Source organism: Bacillus rossius, chromosome 1 (assembly GCF_032445375.1).
Source record: "Bacillus rossius redtenbacheri isolate Brsri chromosome 1, Brsri_v3, whole genome shotgun sequence".
NCBI lineage: Eukaryota > Metazoa > Arthropoda > Insecta > Phasmatodea > Bacillidae > Bacillus > Bacillus rossius.
The window spans coordinates 85057239-85083613 of record NC_086330.1 but is presented as its reverse complement, the minus strand read 5'-3'; the positions used below and the strand labels follow the sequence as shown (position 1 = coordinate 85083613).

Here is a 26375-nt window from a genome sequence, read left to right as displayed (position 1 = left end):
GAACGTCTAATAAATATAAAATTAAGTTTATATAGGAATGTAGCATATTCAAAAGGAATTTAAAAGCCTGAAATTATTAAATATTAATTTAAGAACAATTTTCTGCATACATTCAATTCTATTCTAATTAAAATTAGTTGATGCAGAGCAAGTTATAAATTTAATAAGACCTACTATGTGATATTTCTGATTAATTGGATTAGTTTTTTTAATTAAAGGTTATACAATAAATGCCATCGTAATTCAGAGACGTTTGTTAGCTTGAAAATCAGATCTGGACAACTGAAATATCTTGCTGAATAGTTTCACAAACATATTTCTCAATTATATATTTTTTTTCATCAGCACATTTTCTTTATCAATTCTTAATTACAGTCGGAATATCATTTATTAAATATTAAAGAGTAGTTGAGATAAACTACTACTTTACGGAACACCTAATACCATGAAATTGCATTTGTAAATTTGACTGAAAAGCGTCTATTTGTAAGATAATTAAAACATATATATATACCACACATTGCTTCCGAGGACTAAAAATGTTAATTTTTTAATCATAAGATTGTGATGGAAAGTATCAAAGGATTTGCTCATGTTGAAATAAATAGAATATTTTATTTATATTTGGATGTTATACTGGTACACAAACACACACACACATATTATATATATATAAAATACTTGTATGTGTTAAATACAATCTTCCTGATTCAAAACAATGTGATTTTTCAGAAATAATAATTTTATGAACAAAATTCATATGCCTACAAATATTTTTCCTCAAAACCTTCAAAAATACTACATAACAAAGATATTGGTCAATAATTAGTTTGAGACTAAAATTTAACTGTCAATAATACTTCAAGAAAATATATACCAATAAATATTCGAACACACAACATCGGTATACAACCATTATTTAAATCAAGTTGTAGCTTAAAAGTTGTAGAAAATTATGGCACAGCCTACTGTTGCCTAAATACAAGTCCGAAATATTATAATCTTAAATAAATACATAAAAATTAAAGACATTAATGAAAACAAGGCACATCTTAGATTAAAGTGAAAAACTGAACTAATGTATTTATCTCGGCTTTTTCTCTAAAGAAAAGGCCTCAGCTGCTGCCACCCAGTGAAAAAGAAATAAAAATATTTTCAGTGTGCTGAGAACTACCAGCAGGGGGGAGGAAATTCAGTAGGCTATTTTATCGAACACTATAAAATATACATATTGTAAATACATATTTCAATTATAACATATTTTCAACAAAATCAGTGTGGTAATTAATTATAAATGATTTTAAATATGAAACCCTAAACCAATTGGTGAAAAGGCAAAGTGTGAATGTTAGTGTCTGTTAGCAAAACATACGGTAGTTAAATTTTTAATATTATAGATTTCATGTTGTAAATAAATATAAAGAGCAAATATATTATATGTAAGCTATTTATATAACGATTTGTGTTTCGAAAATTGAAGAACAAGTTATGATGCAAACAAAATTTATAATTTAAATATTATATTCAACTGTAATCGAAAAGCTTTATTAGTTTTAGAGAAATGAAAGTGGTAGTAGTAAGAGAAAGGCCTTGGTTAACTTTCAAAGTTGGCCTCCCTGCGTTTGTGATATCAGTGTCCTTTCAGCGAAATGAGGTTTTTATTAGCTAAAATATTTACTGAAATAAAAAATTCTCGAATGTTGAAGTAGATTTTTTTACATCATTTGGCCTCGCATTTCATCATCTTAAAAATACATTTTCTATCCTTTAATTAAATTAATATGGTCATTAAAAAACTTAATATCTGAGTTTTTTTTTTTTGTGTTCAATCACCATAATAATGAAATATTACATATGAAAACCCTTGAACATTTGCGTTGGATTTGCACTCATTAAATAATGATCTTCAATTATTTTAAATATTCCGGTGTGCAAAAAAGTAAATTCTATGAAGATATTTACATTATGATTTTTACGAGTAAGGCTGTTTTCCTCATACCGTAGAATTTATAAGAAATTTTGGCAGAATTTCCCTTCGTCCTTTTAGTTATGGCAGTTTTCCATTATGGTTCTTTTACGTCGCCTCCGTTAAAACAGGAGGAATATTGACATAATGGAAAACTACAATTTTTTTTTTTTCAAGAACACATTTTTGGAAACATTTCTTTCTTCTCGAACGTGATCTATGCGTTGATTTGTGGTTGCAACTATCACAGTCAGAAGCGTTATATGTATGCTTTAAAGTTAACCAGCGAAATAGCTAAAGACTTGACAACGGTACCTACCGAGTATTCTATACACTACTTTTAGAGCAATACTGCTACTAATTCCGTGGAGTGTAAGCTGAACCTAGATGCTTTCAGTTTGGAGAAAAATGTAGTTAGGAAATATCAGGAGACGGCATTCTGTGACGTAGTTGAAGTCACTTTTTAACCTCTACATCGCCATATTGTTTCGCATTAAGGATATGGTGCTTGTTAACGTTTGATGGTGTTTAGTAAGTACGAATTAGAATTGTTTAACATAAAAACTTTATTTTGAAATCGTCATTTAAAACTGTTTCCACAGTGCAACCTGTATGGCGCAACAATGAACTGAAGAAAATAGATTGCTTCATCCAGTTGCCATTGCCAAACTCTGTGCAGTATAGTGTTTCTAAAGTACTGTTGCCACAGTGATAATATTAGGTGATACAGATTTGTTGTATTCCAATAAATAATCATTATACTTTTTATGCCATTTGAAATTACATAATTTTTTTAACTCATTGGTTTTATTCTTTTTTGATATTTTACCACTATAACATAGTATATTTTCGGTATCATTAAGGTTGTAGTATTTTTTAAAACAACAATTCAAAAATAAATGACACTTATCTTACACGAGAAATTATTTGTAGCGCCCCTCATTATTAATTTCAAGCATTAATTCAATCATGTGTTATGCTCGAACAGAAACAACATTTTAATATTAAATGGTAAACATTTTTTTTAAGAAAGGCATCTAAACCCAAGAAGGCACCTTTCAGTTCTGTCTCAATAGAAGTAGAAATTATATTGCCCTTTCGACGAAATACATGACGATGCGTTATTTCCCAAATACTCATTAAAAGTTACTTTTTACAGCAAACAAAAATTCTGATTTTTTACATAAAATAATGTTTCTGAAACATTTCAAAGTTGCGTATAAAACTTTTGTGCTATATGGCTTATATTTGGCAACAGTGCACGCCGCATAAAGTACAGAGCTAGTGGCAGAATTCGTGTATTGAAAGGAGAGAGTGTATGACCACTAGTGCCAACTTAAGGATGACACACGCTATAGTGTCGGCTAATGTCGTGCTTCGTCACTATCTGTAAATATTTTACTGCTTCAATGCCCTCCAGTGACAAATATGAGAAATAAAATGTACTCCAAATTCTGGCAGTGACCTTAAACACTTTTGAGTGGCGTGAAAATTTATAAGCTCACATTATTAATTACTAGAGTTGTATTTAATAAAACAATTGTCTTTATAAACCTTTTTAAAAAAATTCTACGCAGCTTTTATTTACAGCTCAGTGAAATTTTATGCCAAAATTCAGATATAATCATGTATCTTCACTCATATACATTTAAAACTTACCTCCTGCATAGTTAAATTTAAAATAAAGTAAAGTCAACATAAAAACTGAAATATAAAACACAATATTTATTGCAAGAAAATGTATAGTCGAAGAAGTGTAATAATTATTGTATATTAGAACTAAACTATAAAATTCTGAGATAATGAGAATTTGTTATTTTTGAAACTATTTTAAATAATTTATTTAAGAAATTATGTCTGTAAATTTTACAAACTAGCTAAACTAAGCAATGTACAAATTAATAAAATTATATTTACATTAGATAAATAAAGTTTATCTAGGTAAAACATTAAATGCATGTGCTTCTTTATATGAAAAGGTGATAGGTACATACAATAATATTTTTAAAATAACTTACCTTAAAATCACTCTAAATATTCTCGTTAAAAATTATTAACATATTCAGAAGAAGAAAAAAATAGTTTGTTATGAAGGTAAACTTTTAAAATTAATTTACTTACAAGGAAATAAAAATATGTATTTTTGTTTTAAATATAGGTCTCAAAACGGCTACAAGCTAAAAGCTATGCATTGCACTGTATTATTATCTTTGCATACAGTAGTTGATAATTTTATTCATTTTTTAATATCAGATTTTAATTAAAAATATGTTTAAAATTTTGAATGCAATGTATATTATATAAAACTTCATATACCATCGGTATATTTATTTAGTTGCAAGTTGTTTTCATTTAGAACATTTTTTCAAATAAAAGAAACTTATATTTAAATGTAATATATTTTCTCAAAAATAACTGTTAAAGTACAGAAAAACTTCAACATTGGGGTTATTTGTACTAAGAATAAAATTCAAAACAATCGATAAATGAGGTGCCAAAAATATAGTTTGTAAAACCTTTGTTAAAAAAATTTTCGTCGACTGGCCATAAAAATGGATTTATTCACAAGATATATTAATTTAATATTATAGAATGAAATAATTATACCGTTAGTACATCAATTAACAGAAATATTTATACAAAAGTAAATGCATTTTATATAGTTTTGGCATGATATTACTGGACCAAATAATTTAGTTGTAATTAATTTAACCAATTATTTTCATTATATGAATTTTTTTAAAAACGCAATATAATTTGAATCCCCGCTGACCTAATAAGTCTCGTTAATTATTTTTTCCAAATAAAAACACAAATTTTACATGCCTATTCTGACTATATATTGGTTTATGAAACCCACGTATGCAGATTAAATGTAGGGAAGAACGAAACTAATTGTCACAAAATTCACCTTTAATTTTTTTTTCGTCATGAATGGTAAAATGTAAACTGATGTGGTTATAACTAATGACCTATAAGGTTCTTTTTACTATGGATATTTGTTTAAAAAATAGTACACATTTAAAATGTTTATTTTCACTCTCAAAAGCCTATCAGGTAATGAGACAGCTTACCCTAATGTTGGGGTAAGTTGTCACTTAGTGAGGGGCTTGTTGTCACAAAGTAAAATTATCAGTAACCATAAAATATATTAAATAATAATTTGTTTTATCAAAAAATTAACACAAGACTACTTTTATTTATAATTAATCGCAACTGTCTTTAGTTAAATATTTGTCTCTGTTAAAATTTAATAAAATCGTTTTTGATTACAAAAAATAAACAATATTTTAAACACTATCCTAACTCAAACTGAACACTTAATTGTGAGGAATCAGATTCACAATCAAGGCACACAAAATATAAAAGTAGTGAGTTACTCGTGTGTGTACATTTTTCGTGAGACCACATTTGATAGCGAATAAACCTAACATATTCTTCTCTTGGAACACTTTGAAAGGTTCCTCACACACTGAATATAATCAACAGACGATTCAGATTCATGAGGGACACTTTCATGATTTCCTAGGATTTCGAAGAGTTTGGTTAACAATGTACATCTAAAAAAAAAAGGGTAGTTTTCTTTTCACTGATCCCAGTTGTATATATTGACCGGTATTACTACTGGAGTTGGAGTGAGGTGTGAGGCGAGGTCAATGACCGACCGAACTCTGAAAGTCTCAGCGACCAACAAAATCCCTCAAGAAAGACTTAAAATTCTTCAAAATTCATAACAATTTCCCTATTTCAAGGAAATAATTTCCATTTGTGGGGAAAATTTCCCGTTTTACTACCCAAATTTTTTTTTAAAAATGCGTAATTTGAAATATATTAAAAGATTTTTGCCTTTAAATTTACATTACTAATTAACTTTACTAAATAAATCACCACACTTGATGTATGTTCACAAATCACTAAGTATCTGTCTAGTCCACAGTTCACACTCCTCACTGGAGCTAGGCTCAACAGTGGTTCGCCCCTTACCTCGTGCCTGTCCACACACACACACAGTCTCGTGTCACTCGGTCACACTCGCACGGTCCAGTCGCTCCGCCGAACTGGCACTTCACTCGACTCGCCTGTCGGGGCTCCCGCAGAGGCCGGCGTCACCGCTTTTATACCCTTTTTGCCGTATTTCTGGAATTTACTGGAGTGGCTGCGGCGTGTCGCGTCATCCCGGGCCGACCCGGTGCTCGAAGCGTCCAGAACATCTGCGCTTGTCGACACAACTCCACGCGGCGGGCTCAGTCAGCCCACGGGATTCCCAGGCCACTCGGGGATGGATACCAGCACCGTGGAAGGAGGGCGTGGGGGCAGGGGTGGCGAGGCCGGGAGCTCTAATGCCCGAAGGTATGCGTGTGACGTCAGTGGCCGTGCGGGGCCGCCAGACCACTATTGTATCTGACGCGCGTCGTGGCCTTGCCTCCCGCGTTCGTAAGGGTCTTAATTCCCCAAAACTTAACAATTGTACCTTACTGTTTTGATGAAAAGCCTAAAACTTAACAATTGTACCTTACTATTTTGTGAGTTGATAAAAGTACATATAATCATATATTTTTTAATTTAATTTTTTATTGTTATATTATGATTTAATGGACCTTGACGTAAGTCGTTGGCCATCATCATGAGCCAATTTATGAAAGACAGTTTGATGCTTATCCCTAACACATAATTTACACACTTTTATTACCACGCTTTTATTAACTTCACATTTGTGTATGAATAAACTATGTAATAAAATCTTTCCATTCAATTTTTACCCAATTTTGAAGTTTGAATGTGTTGAAATTTTGCATACATATAAAGAACTTACATAGTCCATTGAAATGTTACATTTTTTAGGCCTTACCTTGCGTTTTTTAGAGGACGCAATTTTATTTTTTTGATGTGTTGGGGAGGGGTCAGTGTAAAGCTAAAACCAAGTTTGTGGGGTCGCCACCCTTGTCCCACGGCCGCCATCTTGAAAATAGGGGTTGAAATGGTTTTACGATATATCTCTTAAAATATTTATTTGATAAAAAATGTTTGTTAACATCTTTCGTTGAAAATTAAATACTCTACAACTTTGCTCCAGTAACGTTTTGTCGTAGAACTATAAATAAAAAAGTTATAAGCGAAAATATTCAGAAATTCGAGAAAAAAATTAATATTTTTCGATATAACTTTATTTTATCATTTTACGAAAAAATGATATCTGATCATCTTTGTAGATCGTTTTTTGAGGAACAACTTTTATTCGAATCATTTTTTCATTAAGTCAATAGCTAAGGTTTTACAGCTCTCAGAAATGAGTACTATTTTTCAGTACTCTTAACTATACCTATATTATACGTGTGTACTAATAAAATGTCATCAGTTATTGTTTTTTTGTTATTATAACTTTTTTAATTACAAATTTTGCAATATTATTAATAATTAATTCTTGACTCTTTTTCACTCCATAACAGGATTTAACAATTATTGATTTTTAAAATAATTTTAAATCTGATGGCCGTTACAGAGAATACTGTTCAAGAGAAACAGTCGGTGATGTCAAAGAATACTTAAGGTATGAATTAGCACCTTTCCCATTGTCATTATTCGCGGAGGATGGCATGAGAAAAGGTACTAAGTCATCTTTGTTTAATGCTTTTGCACCGGTGGAACGATCCTCTAACATCAGCGCCAGGAGTCATTTGTTATTGACGGTGGTTTTCTTTTACATAAAGTAATTTGGGATCGAAATTCATCGTTCAAGGATATAACTACAAAATACGTCAAATATGTACAAGAACACTTCGGGCTCTCTGCAAGCATTGTGTTTGACGGTTACTCAGACGACCCTGATGTCGCAGGAACAAAGTCTTGGGAACGTTTGCGCCGCACGAAAAAACACCAGTCGACAGAAGTAAAATTTGACAAGAACGCCATACCGACATCATCACAAGAGAAATTTCTTGGTAATGAGAAGAACAAATCTAACTTTATTATACTTCTTAAAACTCTATTCTCGGAAATGGGTTTCACTGTTGACCAAGCAGATACAGACGCAGACGCTCTTATCGTTCGCACTGCTCTTGCTGCATCTCCATTATTTAATACCGTTACTATTGTAGCTGAAGATATTTACATACTGATATTGCTCACAGCACTTGGCAGAGAACAAGCAAATGTATTTTTTTAAAACCATCAAAAGGACGAACAGCAGAACAATTATATTGTGCGTCAGGTTTTATGTACGGAAATGTCATTGCGGATAACTTGCTGTTTCTTCATGCTTTTTCCGGATGTGACACAACTTCAGCTCCTTACAATATCGGTAAAATGAAATTTGTGAAAAACCTGGAAAAACATTTAGAGTTTGCAAGTGGAACGGCTTTGTTTCTCAACAAGAGAGTTGACCCTGCTTTGCTCACTGTAATTGATGAACGTTTTTTTATCTCTTTATACGGTGGTAATAAAGATGATAATTCTCTTGACAGGCTAAGATACAAACAATTCGCCAAGGCAGTGACAAAAAGTACATTTAACTTATCTTCACTTCCTCCAACACAAGACACAGTTCGCTTTCATACTTTCCGAGTCTACCATCAGGTCCAGTCGTGGCTTGGTAATTATAATGATCCTGAAGACTGGGGCTGGAAAAAAATGTGGAAAATTATTGATGCCAGTGCAGAACTCTAAACCTCCAGCACCCCCTGAGCTTCTAAAATTGATCTTTTGCAAATGCAAAGGAAACTGTGGAGCGATGTGTGGATGTCGAAAAGCAGGGCTGAAATGTTCTGCAGTGTGCTTCCATTGTTCTGGAGAGACTTGCAGCAACTTAATGGAACTCTCAGAATTAATAAATGAAAATGACTTTGATGATGAATCGCCGACATTAACACCCCTTCCTTCTCCAGTTCTCCCACTGGTATTTAATTCAGAAAGCCGATCAGATGCTGAGACGCAGCCTGGTCCATCGAAAAGACTGAGGACGGAGTAGTTCTAATTTAGAAAATCACCGTGGATTATGCCTATTGGGGATACCACGTAAAAAAAAAAAAACGCGCCTCTAGACTCTACCTCGTGGGTGGTGGGAAAAAGAGTCAATAAATAATGATTAATAATATTGCAAAATTTGTAATTTAAAAAGTTATAATAACAAAAAAAACAATAACTGATGACATATTATTAGTACACACGTATAATATAGGTATAGTTAAGAGTACTGAAAAATATAACTCACTTCGGAGCGCTGTAAAACCTTAGCTATTGACTTAATGAAAAAATTATGCGAATAAACGTTGTTCCTCATAAAACGATCTACAAAGATGATCAGATATCATTTTTTCGTAAAATGATAAAATAAAGTTATATCGAAAAATATTAATTTTTTTCTCGAATGTCTGAAGATTTTCGCTTATAACTTTTTTATTTATAGTTCTACGACAAAACTTTACTGGAGCAAAGTTGTAGAGAATTTAATTTTCAAGACAAAATGTTAACAAACATTTTTTATCAAATAAATAGTTTAAGAGATATATCGTAAAATCCATTTCAACCCCTATTTTCAAGATGGCGGCCGTGGGACAAGGGTGGCGACCCCACAAACTTGGTTTTAGCTTTACACTGACCCCCCTACACATAAAAAAAATAAAATTGCGTCCTCTAAAAAACGCAACCCCAAATGTAACTTTTCAATGGACTAACAATACAATATTTAGGTTTGGGGTGGGGGGGATCAATTTCCTCCGAAATTTCCGGGACTCTGAAAATTGATCTTGTCGTTAATTTTAATGAGTATTCCGAAGTTGGATGTCGGTGGGTCAACCCCTCTCCCCGTTTCCCATCCTATCTCAGGGGGATGGGTCCTGCTGGCCCTTTACAACGAAATTTATTTTTCTCAAAAATAATGCTTGATATCAGTTGTCCTAAATTTTCTAACACCAATGTTTATTCGTTAGGATAGATTCACTAAGAAAATGAAAGAAGAGAGCAGCGCACACTTCATATCAGATGTCTTAAATTTTCTACCACAAATTGCTATTCTTTAGGACAGAGTCACTAAGAAAATGAAAGAAGAGAGCAGCACCCCACACTTTTTTTCATTAAAATTAATTGTTTTGTTTATTACTTAATTATTATTTTGAGGTTATTAAAAAACATACTTTATACATAGTTGTAGTTCATTCTTTCACTTTTAAACAAATAACTTAAATTTAAAGTTTCTTTTACATTTTATTTCATACAAAAGAACGCGTGTTTTTAATTTTTTTAAATACAATTTTACTAAGAATGCAAACATTTTTGTTAAAACTCGTTACATGGGGCTATCTGTCACTGAGCACCATAATTCATTTATTTTGAAACACTATCTAAAGTGTTTCTAGTTAGTAGTATTTCTGTACAAACGTTTATAGAAAATGAATATGTTGTTAAATTTCTTAACCTATATCAAGTAATGTGCTCAGCGAATAATTAAGTGGACAGAAAGTTTTTACTCGCATTTATGATGTATACAAACACGACAATTCTTAAAGAACTTTTCTGAAGAAAGAAAAGCTGCGGTCAGCACGTAGTTCATTTTACGTCCACTAGATAATGACTCTTGTAACCTGTAAATGAAAATCTACACATTCTATTAATTATAAACGTCTAAATAAAGAGTTGGATAACTTGCCTCTGTGAAAACTAGCCCAGGTCTCCCATGCATATAGACATAACATAATAAATTATTTTTTAAAAATGCATGGTTATTTTTATTTCGAGGAAGTTATAATAAAAAATAAAAAAATAATTGTGAGATGTAATGTTTAACTATTAACTGACGTTCAGAAAATTCTTATAGTTTAAAGATGCTAAAATGTTTAAATTTTCTTTAGATATAAAGTTACCTCATCCAGACAATTTTTTATATTTAGATTAGCACATATTTGATATATTTTTGGAAGGTTATTAAGTATTTCAACTTTTTATATTACGTCCAAAATAATAACACAAATGGCAAGTCCTTCATGTGTTCAGTAAAATTTTAACAAATTATAATATACTAGCTGCAGTACCCGGCTTTGCCCGGGCTGAACACCGTGTGAAATATTGTGCGCGAGTTACAGCAAAATGGATAGCGATATGTCCAGTGTGTTGGACATTAAGAAATGACACATTATTACTGTTTGTGTATCTGTGACCTATGATTTTCTGTTTACCCAGGGCGATCGGTTGAAAGGTTTAGAAGTTGATGCGCTACAGCGCCATCTAGCGGCGAGTTACAAAAAAAATGGATGATAAAAACACTTCGATGTGCCAACTTTCATGGCGATCGGTCAAACGGTGTAAGAGTTTATCGACGTCATACATACCAAAATCCCATTATATATATTCTTATATTTCGAAATTTTGGGGCTTTCACTTTTGCGAAAAGTGGATGTTCAGGACCTCGAATGGTTTGGAACACTCCATCTCGAAAGAAATGATATTTGAAATTCCTGAAATTGTCGAAATTTTGGGGCTTTGTCCCCAGAGGGGGAGGGGTGATTTTGAGGACCCTGAATGGCTGGGAAACAATAAAAATCGAAAGAATGATATTTGAAATTTTTTAAATTTTGGGGTTTTGACCCCTGAGGGGGGGGGGGGGGTGATGTTGAGGACCCCGAATGGCTCGTAAACACTCCAAATCGAAAAAGAATAGGTTTTTGGAAATTTTGGGAAATTTTTTTATTATTGGGTCTTTGACTCCTTGTGGGGGGAGAGTAGTTTGAGGACCCCGAATGGCTCGGAAACACTCTAAATAGTAAAAAAGTATACTTAAATTTAAGAATTTTTTGAAATTTGTCGTAATTTTGGGGTTTTGCACTCCCCCCCCCCTCCCACAAAATTGGGTGCGAAGTCGACTTTGGGTATGAGTTCCACCATGCCCCGGACACTTTAGTTCGTAATGACTTAATTTTAATACAATTTTCTCCAATTTTTCGAAATTTTGTGGCTTTCACTTTTGAGAAAAGGGAGGGGGGGGTGGAGGTTCAGGACCTCGAATGTTTCGGAACACTCCATCTAGAAAGAATAGATATTTGAAATTCCTAAAATTATTGAAATTTTGGGGCTTTTTCCCAGAGGGGGGCGGGGGGGTTATAGGACCCTGAATGGCTCGAAAACGCTTAAAATCGAAAGAGAAAGATTTTTTAAAAATTTTAAACTTTCAAAATTTTGGGGCTTTAACCACCTGGGGGGGGGGGGATGGGGGAGCGGGTGATGTTGAGGACCCCGAATGGCTCGGAAACACTCCAAATCGAAAGAGATATAAAGGAAAACTTATTACCTACCTATGAATAATTTTCTAAATAAATTAATAAATAACTCTATGTTTAAGAATTTACGTACATACCTACATAATATTAAACTTCAAACTATACACACTATTTTTTATTTGTCATAATGTTTAAAACATTTGTAGGATTTGTTGATATGTAAAACTGTGGTGGCCATATTCCGCTTATCCAAAGGAGTATAGAAATTAATAGAGATATCACTCCCTGTACACACCACAAATCTTTGAATTAAGTAAAAAAAAAAAAAAAAAAAAAAAAAAAACATAGTCCAAAATGAAACAAAAAGTATAAATAACAACTAATTTGTCAAAAAAATTTATTCAACTGGAATGACAATGTTAACATCCACCTGAAATTTAATAGAAGTAGGTACGTAAGAATATATATATATATAAGAAAATAAATTAAATTAAAACATACATAAATAAAATTATCTCACACTCAACCAAACATAATGTTTAATATGAAATAAAGGAAGATGGCAATTACACGTAACTATTATAATTAATAAAAAAAATCGACCTACCTGAAATAGTAAAATTCAAATTTTTCAACAATATATTACATAATTGATAAATATTTCTGGTCTTCGGTCTCAGTAGCCCTAAGACTCTTGACGCTCAGCAGATAAATTATAAACACTAAACCAAACTCCTTGCAAATAAGTTATAAGTAGGTACTGTAAAAAAAATAATTTAAATTGTAATATACTAAAACTTTATTGAAAACTGAAACAAATATGGCGACACTACAAACTGTCAAGATATTTATTTTTTCCTTACTCTCTACTTAGTTCCTTACAATAGCAAAACGTAACGTAATGGCTTGAAAGCTATTGCTCGGCAGACATAGAGGAATGACACTAACAGTTTGTATATCTATGACACACGTTACATAAAATTATGATATATTTTTTCAACCCGTTTAAAATTAATTTTTTTAGACAAAATATAGCCAATGTCCATCCCCAGGATATAATCTATCTCCTTGCCAAATTTCATTACGATCCGTTCAGCCGTTCAGCCGGGAAAAGGTAACAAACAGACAGACAGACAGACAGAGTTACTTTCGCATTTATAATATTAAGTAAGGATCCCCTTTTGGCCCATATAATTTGAGAATTATTCTCAAAATTTAAATTGTTTAGTTAATTTTATCAATTTTTTTACTTTCAACTCATCAAACAGCAATGTTAAAATTATAATTATTTTATTAAAATGATTTCATGCCATTTTATTTACTAATATATTTCGTCTAACAAATTTCATAACAAAATAATTTTTCAAACTAGAATATATATTTAAGTACTTTTTTTACAAAATAGTTTTTTTTAATTCAATGAATTTTCATACAAGTTAACTTTGGCTGAATTGTTTTAGATAAAATTTCACATAAAAACTTTAACAAGTCAATGAAATATATATTTTTTTAGAAATATACAAAATTAAAACATACTGGAAGCAAAATATATCCTTCAAGATTTGTCAAATTGTTATTTAGCATTACATATTAATATTAACAAACCTTTAAAAACAAAAAATAAACGCAGCGTTTATTTACAGTTTAATAAAAATCTACATGCCAAAATTCAGATAATATCATGTATCTTTACTCACGAGTATTTAAATCTTACCTCCTGCGTAATAAAATATGAAATGAAATAAGTCTATACCAAAACTGAAATATAAAACACACATATTTTGCAAGAAAATTTATAGTCGAAGTGATTTCAATAATTATTCCATAATAGAGCTGACATGTACAATTATTTATTAATAACATTAGTAATCCCTTTAAACTGGAGATTGTTATACACCGAAGAATTAAGTTAGTTTCTCTGTAATCCATTAAATATAATTTAACACAAGTAGTATAGGAATGACGGTCCGAGATCTGGCTTCTGGCTGAGGTGCGAGGTGCCGGTGTCCGCCATCTTGGATTTGTGACGTCACGGCGGCAAAAATTCCTCAAAATTCCTCAAAAATGACTCAAAATGTCTCAAAATTTCCCGTTTTAAGAAAAAATTTCCCGTTTTCGAGGGAAAAATTCCCGTTTCGCAGGGAAAATTTCCCGATTTAGTCCTTAAAAATCCCAACGGCTAGAAATGTCCTGATAGAGGCTTAAGCATCCTTAACTCAAGCCTCAGTTAAGCCTCTATCAGGATGTGACCTTGACCTTTGACCTTTGACCTTGACCCCGACGGCCATCTTGGATCCACCATCTTGGATGACGTCATTTCGTTTTCTCGAACATTACGTCATTGTGTTATCGGCCATATTGGATGATGACGTCACCGTTGCAATTAACGTTACGACCGCCATCTTTAACTTTTTTATTTATTATCCGATTTTAATGAAATTTTTTTTAAAAATTATAAAAAAAATTAAATAATAAAATTTTTAATAAAATATTTAAAAAACAAACATTTACAACACGGAGCTCGGAGTCCTCGGTTCAAACCCGACGAGTGCAAAAAAAATAAAAATGGCTACCGATCCTTCCCCCCGCGGTGGCTGCGGGCATACTGACTCCCTCCACTTTTTTTTTCAAAGCATATATATCGTCAGGTAGTAAGACGTCATGGCCGCCATCTTGTCCTCGTCTGCTGGAAGCCATCATCAGTGTATCGTCGGCGAGAGTGCGCTGACGCCATGTTAGTTTAATTCTTATCCGCTAGAGTGCAGTAATCATTTATTATTGCTGTGACACCCGACATCTTGTCATTTGGCCGCCATCTTGAAAATCCATAATTATTTAGCTAGAAATTCGAGAAAAATTCCAAAATTCATTAAATAAATTTGTAATCTATATACTGCTCGATTAGGTCGACTAAGGTCCTTGGTACGATCTAGGACGATGCAAAAAAATTAAATATAACATCAATTTAACACAATAGTAACAGGTTCGAGGAATTAAACACCACAAGTTCTTTTACAAACATAATATTTATTACATAATTTCTATTCTACTACAGGATCATTTGCGAAAGCCAGCAATCTTATAATCATTTAGTTCCGCAGCGGTGTGAAATGACTAATTCTTAGCTCCAATCGGTTTATACTAGACAGAGTCCAGCCAGAACCTTTACAGACATAGTCCACCTCTTCTTGACAGAGTTTCTGGATACCGTTTTTAACAGTTTGCTTCACATCGTTAGAACTGTAAATTACTGCAGCCGATGTCTTGAATGCACACTTCTTCACTTTGTCATCGAACGGATATGGCTTTCCATATATACAGTCCAACCACAAGTTATATTTCAAAGGTCCGTTTGTTGCTACATCATCAGTAAGCTGATTGATTATCCTCTGTCTGATATCGTCAAGAAAATTACAAATGTCTTTCGACTCACCTAACGTATTTAAATAATAGTAGTCCTTCAATGTTCCACGAAATGCAGACTGCGCCAAGTAGAAGCCATTATCGTTCACTTGTAATGCGCCGAACACAGTCTTAGGTTTATTTTCCTGTTCAGACGTCATACCAATCGGTTGCTCCACATCGGTTTTCTTGCTTGTACGCTCACGAGCCTTCAACCTAAACCGAGGAGTCGAAATTTCTGCAGGTAGTTCAGCAGTAGGCACACGGACTTCACCTTTACAGTTTTTCGCATGTCGTCGCAAATTATCAATTCTAGTAAACCATTCATGACACTCATCACATCGAAACTTCATGCGAGATGGATTCTTCGTGCATTTGCTCCGCTCATGTCTTCGTGCATCATGAGCAAATGCGAACGACGTATCACAGTAGCTGCAAGGATACCGTGGTGATGAAGACGAACCTTTCAGACCCGATCCAGATACTGGCGTTGCCGCAGTTGCACCATCTCCAGGCATACTCTTATGAACATCAATGCATCGTTGTTGCGCCGAAACCTTTACTTTCTGCCGAACAGCAGGACCTTTGCATGCCTTCATGTGCGTTTTCATATTATCTTTTCTGGCAAACTGCTTATGACATTTCTCACAAACAAACATTTTACGATATAGGTTCTTGGCACATTCTCTATTCTCATGTCGTCGAGCATTGCTGTTATTTGAGAAAATCTTGTCGCAGTAACAGCACCGATGTTCGTTAGTTGTTGCCGATTCGGCATCCATTGAAGTCTCCATTGATGGCGAACCAGCGTTCACCGAGTTTCCCTGTGCAGCCAGCACTAGAGGCATTAAAGTCTCTTCTGCTGGCGGTACCACGTCTGTTGAAGTCTCCTCCAGTGTTGACATCGACGTTGCCAACGGGATCTGCTCCACCATCGTCGACGCTGACGTCATGGTTCCCGCAGTCGATGGTACAACCTCCATCGAGTTCGTCGTTAAAGTCGGTAAAGATGCCATCGAGTTCGCAAGAACAGGTAATTACGTGATTTATGCACCAGATTAAACAATCTAGGTGATCCTTACACAGCCGTCGTCAGAAACAAACTGAGCGTCCTGCTGTCTAGGACTCGCTTATATACATGCACCGGATGGAATAATACGCTAGTCAAATCAAGAACAATTTATTATAATACTAGAGTCAAAACAACATTAAAAAAATAGAAGCACCATCAAAAAAAAAAAGGAAGCACACTTGGAAGCACCGACAACGAAAAGGCAGCACATTTGGAAGCACCGACAACGAAAAAGGCAGCACCATCATCGAAAAGGCCGCACATTTGTCATTGGCTCCAATATTCATTGGCTCCAATATTCATTGGCTCCAATATTCATTGGTTCCATCAGTCTATTGATTCTATCAGTCTAGTGACTCCAACAGTCATTGACACCAACGGCCTTTTTCTTCATCAGCTCCAATGATATTTGGCTAGAATGCTACGAGTCTAAGAGACCATGAGACTACAATTCTACGAGTGTACAAGACTCCTCCAACTACCTTCAAGTGTATAAAGCTCCAAATGCTCCAACAGCTCCAACACGCAATGTACGCGCAATACATCCAATTTACACGCAATAAATGTAATGATTACACAGTACACACACACACAGGAAACGGAACGTACACACAGTATACACAGGAAACGGAACATACACACAGTACACACAGGAAATGGAACGTACACACAGTACACACACAGGGAACGGAACGTACACACAGTACACACAGGAAACGGAACGTACACACAGTACACACAGGGAACGGAACGTACACACAGTACACACAGGAAACGGAACGTACACACAGTACACACAGGAAACGGAACGTACACACAGTACACACAGGAAACGGAACGAACACGTAATATTCACGCAATTGACACACAGTACACGCAGAGTACACGCAATTTACGCAAAGTACACCCAATGTACGCAATGTACGCAATATATATGTAATGTACACACAATGACTACGCTTCGTTCGCGCAGGACAAGCATTCAATGAAAACGAAGCACGTTTGGACGGAAATTCTATAAAACGAAAGCTCATTTAACGAAAAGGAGGCGCATTCTCTCGTTCATTCAACTTGGTAGGATACGATCTTCAATGATAAGTTAGGATATAATCTCTCCAACAGTCTATGAATCCAACAGTTTATATTTCCATTAGCCATCGACTCCAACAGTTATTGACTCCAACAGTCATTGACTCCAACAGTCATTGGCTCAAACAGTCATTGCCTCCAACAGACATTGTCTCCAACGGCCTTTTGGTTCATCAGCTCCAATGATATTTGGTTAGAATGCTACGACTCTAAGAGACTATGGGACTACAATTCTACGAGTGTACAAGACTCCTCCAACTACCTTCAAGCGTACAAAGCTCCAACTACTTCAGCAGCATTATGTTATAATAGTACAAGGCTACTTGACTACGAAGCTACAAGTCTACATGGCTCCGATTGCGGCATCTGTCTTCGTCTGAATTTTCTCTTTGACTCCAACTCCGCCCGCCAGCATCTCTTCGATCTGCACCTCGATTATGTTATAATAGTACAAGGCTACTTGACTACGAAGCTACAAGTCTACATGGCTCCAATTACGGCATCTGTCTTCGGCTGAATTTTCTCTTTGGCTCCAACTGCTACAGCAGCATTATGTTATAATAGTACAAGGCTACTTGACTACGAAGCTACACATCTACAAGGCTCCAATTATCACATCTGTCTTCGTCAGCATTTTCTCTTTTGCTCCCACTGCTCCAACAGCATTATGTTATATGATTCCATGGATACTTTGTTACATAGCTACAGGTCTACGAGGTTCCAATGCATCATGTTTACGAAGCTTCCAGAACACAGGGTTACGAGACTGCGAGGCTACAGGACTACGAAGCTTCCAGGACACGAGGCTACATGGCTACGAGACTACATGACTCTAACTGATTACAATAGCACCACTCAGTGGTGAGAGTTAGGTTATCTCATGCAAAAGTACTTTATGCATGTAGTTCTGCTTTTCAACAACAGATGTCGCCACATGTTGCTTGCAGGTAAATAATATTTAGTTCTTTTATGCGGGATGCGGGATGCTCACTAACGATCGCAAAAGAAGGATGGCTTCGCTAGACTCCAAGGAAAAGGAAGTTCGTCTTACATGTTGGTGCTCCACAGATGTCTCATGGCGTAATATTAATTTGACTGAGTAATGATATTTGTCAATTCCACCTGATAAAAATATTGCAAGTTTTGATTTAGTAGCAGAAATTATCGAATTAAATGTAACTCCAATTAAAATGACATGTCTCAATAGACAAAAAAAAATCCATGCAGAGAGTGGTTCCTCAGAATAGTCGGAAACACTTGAAGAAACCACAGGAATGATTGCAAGAACACGGGAAAAACCATCAAATTATTGACATTAATAATCAGGAGCACACGGAGAAAACCATCATAATATTGGCAAGAATAATCAGGAGCACACGGAGAAAACCATCATAATATTGACCAGATTAATCAGAAGTACTCGGATGAAAACCACCACATGTTTTCCTTGATATCATAAAATTACAGGAAAAAAATATTTAAAAAAAATAAAAATTAATAAAAAAATAAAAAAAATAAAAAAATGCATAAATTTCTGGCTTGTACAAGAACTCTATCTTTGCTCAACAATGATAAGTTTACAAGCTAGCAGAAACTGTTTATGCATTTTTTTATTTTTTTATTTTTTTATTAATTTTTATTTTTTTTAAATATTTTTTTCCTGTAATTTTATGATATCAAGGAAAACATGTGGTGGTTTTCATCCGAGTACTTCTGATTAATCTGGTCAATATTATGATGGTTTTCTCTATGTGCTCCTGATTATTCTTGCCAATATTATGATGGTTTTCTCCGTGTGCTCCTGATTATTAATGTCAATAATTTGATGGTTTTTCCCGTGTTCTTGCAATCATTCCTGTGGTTTCTTCAAGTGTTTCTGACTATTCTGAGGAACCACTCTCTGCATGGATTTTTTTTTGTCTATTGAGACATGTCATTTTAATTGGAGTTACATTTAATTCGATAATTTCTGCTACTAAATCAAAACTTGCAATATTTTTATCAGGTGGAATTGACAAATATCATTACTCAGTCAAATTAATATTACGCCATGAGACATCTGTGGAGCACCAACATGTAAGACGAACTTCCTTTTCCTTGGAGTCTAGCGAAGCCATCCTTCTTTTGCGATCGTTAGTGAGCATCCCGCATCCCGCATAAAAGAACTAAATATTATTTACCTGCAAGCAACATGTGGCGACATCTGTTGTTGAAAAGCAGAACTACATGCATAAAGTACTTTTGCATGAGATAACCTAACTCTCACCACTGAGTGGTGCTATTGTAATCAGTTAGAGTCATGTAGTCTCGTAGCCATGTAGCCTCGTGTCCTGGAAGCTTCGTAGTCCTGTTGCCTCGCAGTCTCGTAACCCTGTGTTCTGGAAGCTTCGTAAACATGATGCATTGGAACCTCGTAGACCTGTAGCTATGTAACAAAGTATCCATGGAATCATATAACATAATGCTGTTGGAGCAGTGGGAGCAAAAGAGAAAATGCTGACGAAGACAGATGTGATAATTGGAGCCTTGTAGATGTGTAGCTTCGTAGTCAAGTAGCCTTGTACTATTATAACATAATGCTGCTGTAGCAGTTGGAGCCAAAGAGAAAATTCAGCCGAAGACAGATGCCGTAATTGGAGCCATGTAGACTTGTAGCTTCGTAGTCAAGTAGCCTTGTACTATTATAACATAATCGAGGTGCAGATCGAAGAGATGCTGGCGGGCGGAGTTGGAGTCAAAGAGAAAATTCAGACGAAGACAGATGCCGCAATTGGAGCCATGTAGACTTGTAGCTTCGTAGTCAAGTAGCCTTGTACTATTATAACATAATGCTGCTGAAGTAGTTGGAGCTTTGTACGCTTGAAGGTAGTTGGAGGAGTCTTGTACACTCGTAGAATTGTAGTCCCATAGTCTCTTAGAGTCGTAGCATTCTAACCAAATATCATTGGAGCTGATGAACCAAAAGGCCGTTGGAGACAATGTCTGTTGGAGGCAATGACTGTTGGAGCCAATGACTGTTGGAGTCAATGACTGTTGGAGTCAATGACTGTTGGAGTCGATGGCTAATGGAAATATAAACTGTTGGATTCATAGACTGTTGGAGAGATTATATCCTAACTTATCATTGAAGATCGTATCCTACCAAGTTGAATGAACGAGAGAATGCGCCTCCTTTTCGTTAAATGAGCTTTCGTTTTATAGAATTTCCGTCCAAACGTGCTTCGTTTTCATTAAATGCTTGTCCTGCGCGAACTAAGCGTAGTCATTGTGTGTACATTACATATATATTGCGTACATTGCGTACATTGGGTGTACTTTGCGTAAATTGCGTGTACTCTGCGTGTACTGTGTGTCAATTGCGTGAATATTACGTGTTCCTTCCGTTTCCTGTGTGTACTGTGTGTACGTTCCGTTTCCTGTGTGTACTGTGTGTACGTTCCGTTTCCTGTGTGTACTGTGTGTACGTTCCGTTCCCTGTGTGTACTGTGTGTACGTTCCGTTTCCTGTGTGTACTGTGTGTACGTTCCGTTCCCTGTGTGTGTACTGTGTGTACGTTCCATTTCCTGTGTGTACTGTGTGTATGTTCCGTTTCCTGTGTATACTGTGTGTACGTTCCGTTTCCTGTGTGTGTGTGTACTGTGTAATCATTACATTTATTGCGTGTAAATTGGATGTATTGCGCGTACATTGCGTGTTGGAGCTGTTGGAGCATTTGGAGCTTTATACACTTGAAGGTAGTTGGAGGAGTCTTGTACACTCGTAGAATTGTAGTCTCATGGTCTCTTAGACTCGTAGCATTCTAGCCAAATATCATTGGAGCTGATGAAGAAAAAGGCCGTTGGTGTCAATGACTGTTGGAGTCACTAGACTGATAGAATCAATAGACTGATGGAACCAATGAATATTGGAGCCAATGAATATTGGAGCCAATGAATATTGGAGCCAATGACAAATGTGCGGCCTTTTCGATGATGGTGCTGCCTTTTTCGTTGTCGGTGCTTCCAAATGTGCTGCCTTTTCGTTGTCGGTGCTTCCAAATGTGCTGCCTTTTCGTTGTCGGTGCTTCCAAGTGTGCTTCCTTTTTTTTTTGATGGTGCTTCTATTTTTTTAATGTTGTTTTGACTCTAGTATTATAATAAATTGTTCTTGATTTGACTAGCGTATTATTCCATCCGGTGCATGTATATAAGCGAGTCCTAGACAGCAGGACGCTCAGTTTGTTTCTGACGACGGCGGTGTAAGGATCACCTAGATTGTTTAATCTGGTGCATAAATCACGTAATTACCTGTTCTTGCGAACTCGATGGCATCTTTACCGACTTTAACGACGAACTCGATGGAGGTTGTACCATCGACTGCGGGAACCATGACGTCAGCGTCGACGATGGTGGAGCAGATCCCGTTGGCAACGTCGATGTCAACACTGGAGGAGACTTCAACAGACGTGGTACCGCCAGCAGAAGAGACTTTAATGCCTCTAGTGCTGGCTGCACAGGGAAACTCGGTGAACGCTGGTTCGCCATCAATGGAGACTTCAATGGATGCCGAATCGGCAACAACTAACGAACATCGGTGCTGTTACTGCGACAAGATTTTCTCAAATAACAGCAATGCTCGACGACATGAGAATAGAGAATGTGCCAAGAACCTATATCGTAAAATGTTTGTTTGTGAGAAATGTCATAAGCAGTTTGCCAGAAAAGATAATATGAAAACGCACATGAAGGCATGCAAAGGTCCTGCTGTTCGGCAGAAAGTAAAGGTTTCGGCGCAACAACGATGCATTGATGTTCATAAGAGTATGCCTGGAGATGGTGCAACTGCGGCAACGCCAGTATCTGGATCGGGTCTGAAAGGTTCGTCTTCATCACCACGGTATCCTTGCAGCTACTGTGATACGTCGTTCGCATTTGCTCATGATGCACGAAGACATGAGCGGAGCAAATGCACGAAGAATCCATCTCGCATGAAGTTTCGATGTGATGAGTGTCATGAATGGTTTACTAGAATTGATAATTTGCGACGACATGCGAAAAACTGTAAAGGTGAAGTCCGTGTGCCTACTGCTGAACTACCTGCAGAAATTTCGACTCCTCGGTTTAGGTTGAAGGCTCGTGAGCGTACAAGCAAGAAAACCGATGTGGAGCAACCGATTGGTATGACGTCTGAACAGGAAAATAAACCTAAGACTGTGTTCGGCGCATTACAAGTGAACGATAATGGCTTCTACTTGGCGCAGTCTGCATTTCGTGGAACATTGAAGGACTACTATTATTTAAATACGTTAGGTGAGTCGAAAGACATTTGTAATTTTCTTGACGATATCAGACAGAGGATAATCAATCAGCTTACTGATGATGTAGCAACAAACGGACCTTTGAAATATAACTTGTGGTTGGACTGTATATATGGAAAGCCATATCCGTTCGATGACAAAGTGAAGAAGTGTGCATTCAAGACATCGGCTGCAGTAATTTACAGTTCTAACGATGTGAAGCAAACTGTTAAAAACGGTATCCAGAAACTCTGTCAAGAAGAGGTGGACTATGTCTGTAAAGGTTCTGGCTGGACTCTGTCTAGTATAAACCGATTGGAGCTAAGAATTAGTCATTTCACACCGCTGCGGAACTAAATGATTATAAGATTGCTGGCTTTCGCAAATGATCCTGTAGTAGAATAGAAATTATGTAATAAATATTATGTTTGTAAAAGAACTTGTGGTGTTTAATTCCTCGAACCTGTTACTATTGTGTTAAATTGATGTTATATTTAATTTTTTTGCATCGTCCTAGATCGTACCAAGGACCTTAGTCGACCTAATCGAGCAGTATATAGATTACAAATTTATTTAATGAATTTTGGAATTTTTCTCGAATTTCTAGCTAAATAATTATGGATTTTCAAGATGGCGGCCAAATGACAAGATGTCGGGTGTCACAGCAATAATAAATGATTACTGCACTCTAGCGGATAAGAATTAAACTAACATGGCGTCAGCGCACTCTCGCCGACGATACACTGATGATGGCTTCCAGCAGACGAGGACAAGATGGCGGCCATGACGTCTTACTACCTGACGATATATATGCTTTGAAAAAAAAAGTGGAGGGAGTCAGTATGCCCGCAGCCACCGCGGGGGGAAGGATCGGTAGCCATTTTTATTTTTTTTGCACTCGTCGGGTTTGAACCGAGGACTCCGAGCTCCGTGTTGTAAATGTTTGTTTTTTAAATATTTTATTAAAAATTTTATTATTTAATTTTTTTTATAATTTTTAAAAAAAATTTCATTAAAATCGGATAATAAATAAAAAAGTTAAAGATGGCGGTCGTAACGTTAATTGCAACGGTGACGTCATCATCCAATATGGCCGATAACACAATGACGTAATGTTCGAGAAAACGAAATGACGTCATCCAAGATGGTGGATCCAAGATGGCCGTCGGGGTCAAGGTCAAAGGTCAAAGGTCAAGGTCACATCCTGATAGAGGCTTAACTGAGGCTTGAGTTAAGGATGCTTAAGCCTCTATCAGGACATTTCTAGCCGTTGGGATTTTTAAGGACTAAATCGGGAAATTTTCCCTGCGAAACGGGAATTTTTCCCTCGAAAACGGGAAATTTTTTCTTAAAACGGGAAATTTTGAGACATTTTGAGTCATTTTTGAGGAATTTTGAGGAATTTTTGCCGCCGTGACGTCACAAATCCAAGATGGCGGACACCGGCACCTCGCACCTCAGCCAGAAGCCAGATCTCGGACCGTCATTCCTATACTACTAACACATATTTCAAGTTCAAATTTTCGTACAATGTGTAACAATATTATATTCAAAACATGGAGGTATTAATCTATGTAGTTGGTGTCTGTTGTGAAATTGAAGTCAACTGTTTAGCAATTCGATAGCAAAACAAATCATAGATGTATAAAAGCTAATATGCTATATTATTGTTTAATAGCTTAAAAAAACTCGCTAGAAAGAATCGTCATGATGGTATCATGAAGTACATATTGCTAAACAAACATTATGCCTGCACATCTGCGTTAAACTTTACTATAACTAAAAATCGTTTTAGATAGGAAAGGTAGGGGGAGGAATGTTCTCATTTTGACTTCAAGTACTATCATGGCGAAGTTTGTACACACCAGCTCCCTCACTTGTTACCTCCATGGCTCAGTCACCGACACCTGCCGGGGGTGAGTGTGCGTGAGGGGGGGGGGGGGGGGAACTCACCTTCCTGACCAGCTCGCCCACCATGCCGTCCCAGCCACCCTTCACGTCGGGGTTCTCGGCGCCGTACTGGCCGTCCTTCACGATGCGCAGCTCGTCTGCAACACACGGCCTGTGGTCCTGCACTCCCCCCTCGAGGGAAACCTCCGCGGCTTCCAGCACTGGCCCTCTGTCCAGCCGCGTGGTCGAATACAGTTATGCTTGCATTGTCTCTGCAAGTTACCGCTGGAGACCACAGTGTTGCACTGGACCAGCAGACTGGATGTAAATAAAAAAATTATAATTTCTCTTTCATGTTGAAAATAGGCTTCATATGTTAACCACAAAATGCAACATAAGCTCCTGCGATATTTTATTATATCCACAATAATACCGATCAAAAATATTTCTTCCTGCTGTAAAAGTTTTTATTTACTCCTAATTTCCAGATTTTTCTTATTGAAGCATAAAACTCTTAACTCAATTTATGATAATATTTTTCTAAATAAATAAATGGCCACTTATTTTAATGTTCGTAAACGAAATACCAACCCTTTTCCAATAAAATAACTAACAGTAATTATAATTAAAAAATACCAGTAATAAAAATATTATATCTATATTTTTTTTTGAATTAACATTGTAAACCCATAAATTTAAATTTATAAAACAAACATTTTTATTTTGGGATAGAATTCCCATAATCCTCCTACTTGGTTCATAAATGTAATAAATATCTAGAAGAAGTAAAAAAAGAGGCACTTACGAGCGTATTCCACCTGGTACTGTCAAAACACTTTCATGTGACAACAACATGCAGACGTAAATTCATGAATTAACGATGGTTGAAGCAGTTAACAGCAGTCGGTCGCGCTGCGCACTCCCTAGTTGCACACACCACCTGACACCTCCCCACTTGACCCGCCTTGTAGCCGGGTGTTTCTCTGTACAAGCCACGACCACAGCAAAGTGTCTGGTGCCAGCAGGAAGCAGCCATTACAACCCCTCGTTGTCCCTAAAAGGTCACGTGGCCAAATAAAAAACAACTGGGCAGTTTTTTAAAAGAGAATTTCTGTCACTGTTCCGTGCTTTTATTAGAGCTTCTCCACTAAATTCTACTTCCCGTGCAATGTTGCGTGACATCAATCACACTATTTTACGAAACATATATTTAACATTATTTGAACAATTGCTTTGCAGCTACCCGAAACTGGACAGTATAATTTACATATTTTGGTACCTCGATTCGCCCTCGTTTTACCGCTGCCATATGTTAAAATCATGCTGCCAAGGGCTGGTCTTTCACCCGTATAGAATAAATTATGTCCCCTTGAATTCGCCAGTCTTGCGATGGCTGCTGGAAAAAACTCTACTGAGACCAGCACCCTCGAAATCCTGCAGTCGGACGAGTTGGCACTTAAGAACTGAAGATCTGCA

At 35.9% G+C, this 26375-nt stretch overlaps 1 protein-coding gene across 1 annotated transcript in view; it reads right to left on the bottom strand.

Moving 5' to 3' along the window:
• The window catches only part of LOC134529297 (glutamate receptor 1-like), a 224119-nt gene that overhangs the window by 56082 nt on the left and 141662 nt on the right, over positions 1 to 26375 (bottom strand). The window contains exon 12 of the mRNA XM_063363208.1: positions 24963 to 25057. Within this exon, the coding sequence (XP_063219278.1) occupies positions 24963 to 25057 (95 nt within the window). The remainder of the gene's footprint in view (positions 1 to 24962; positions 25058 to 26375) is intronic.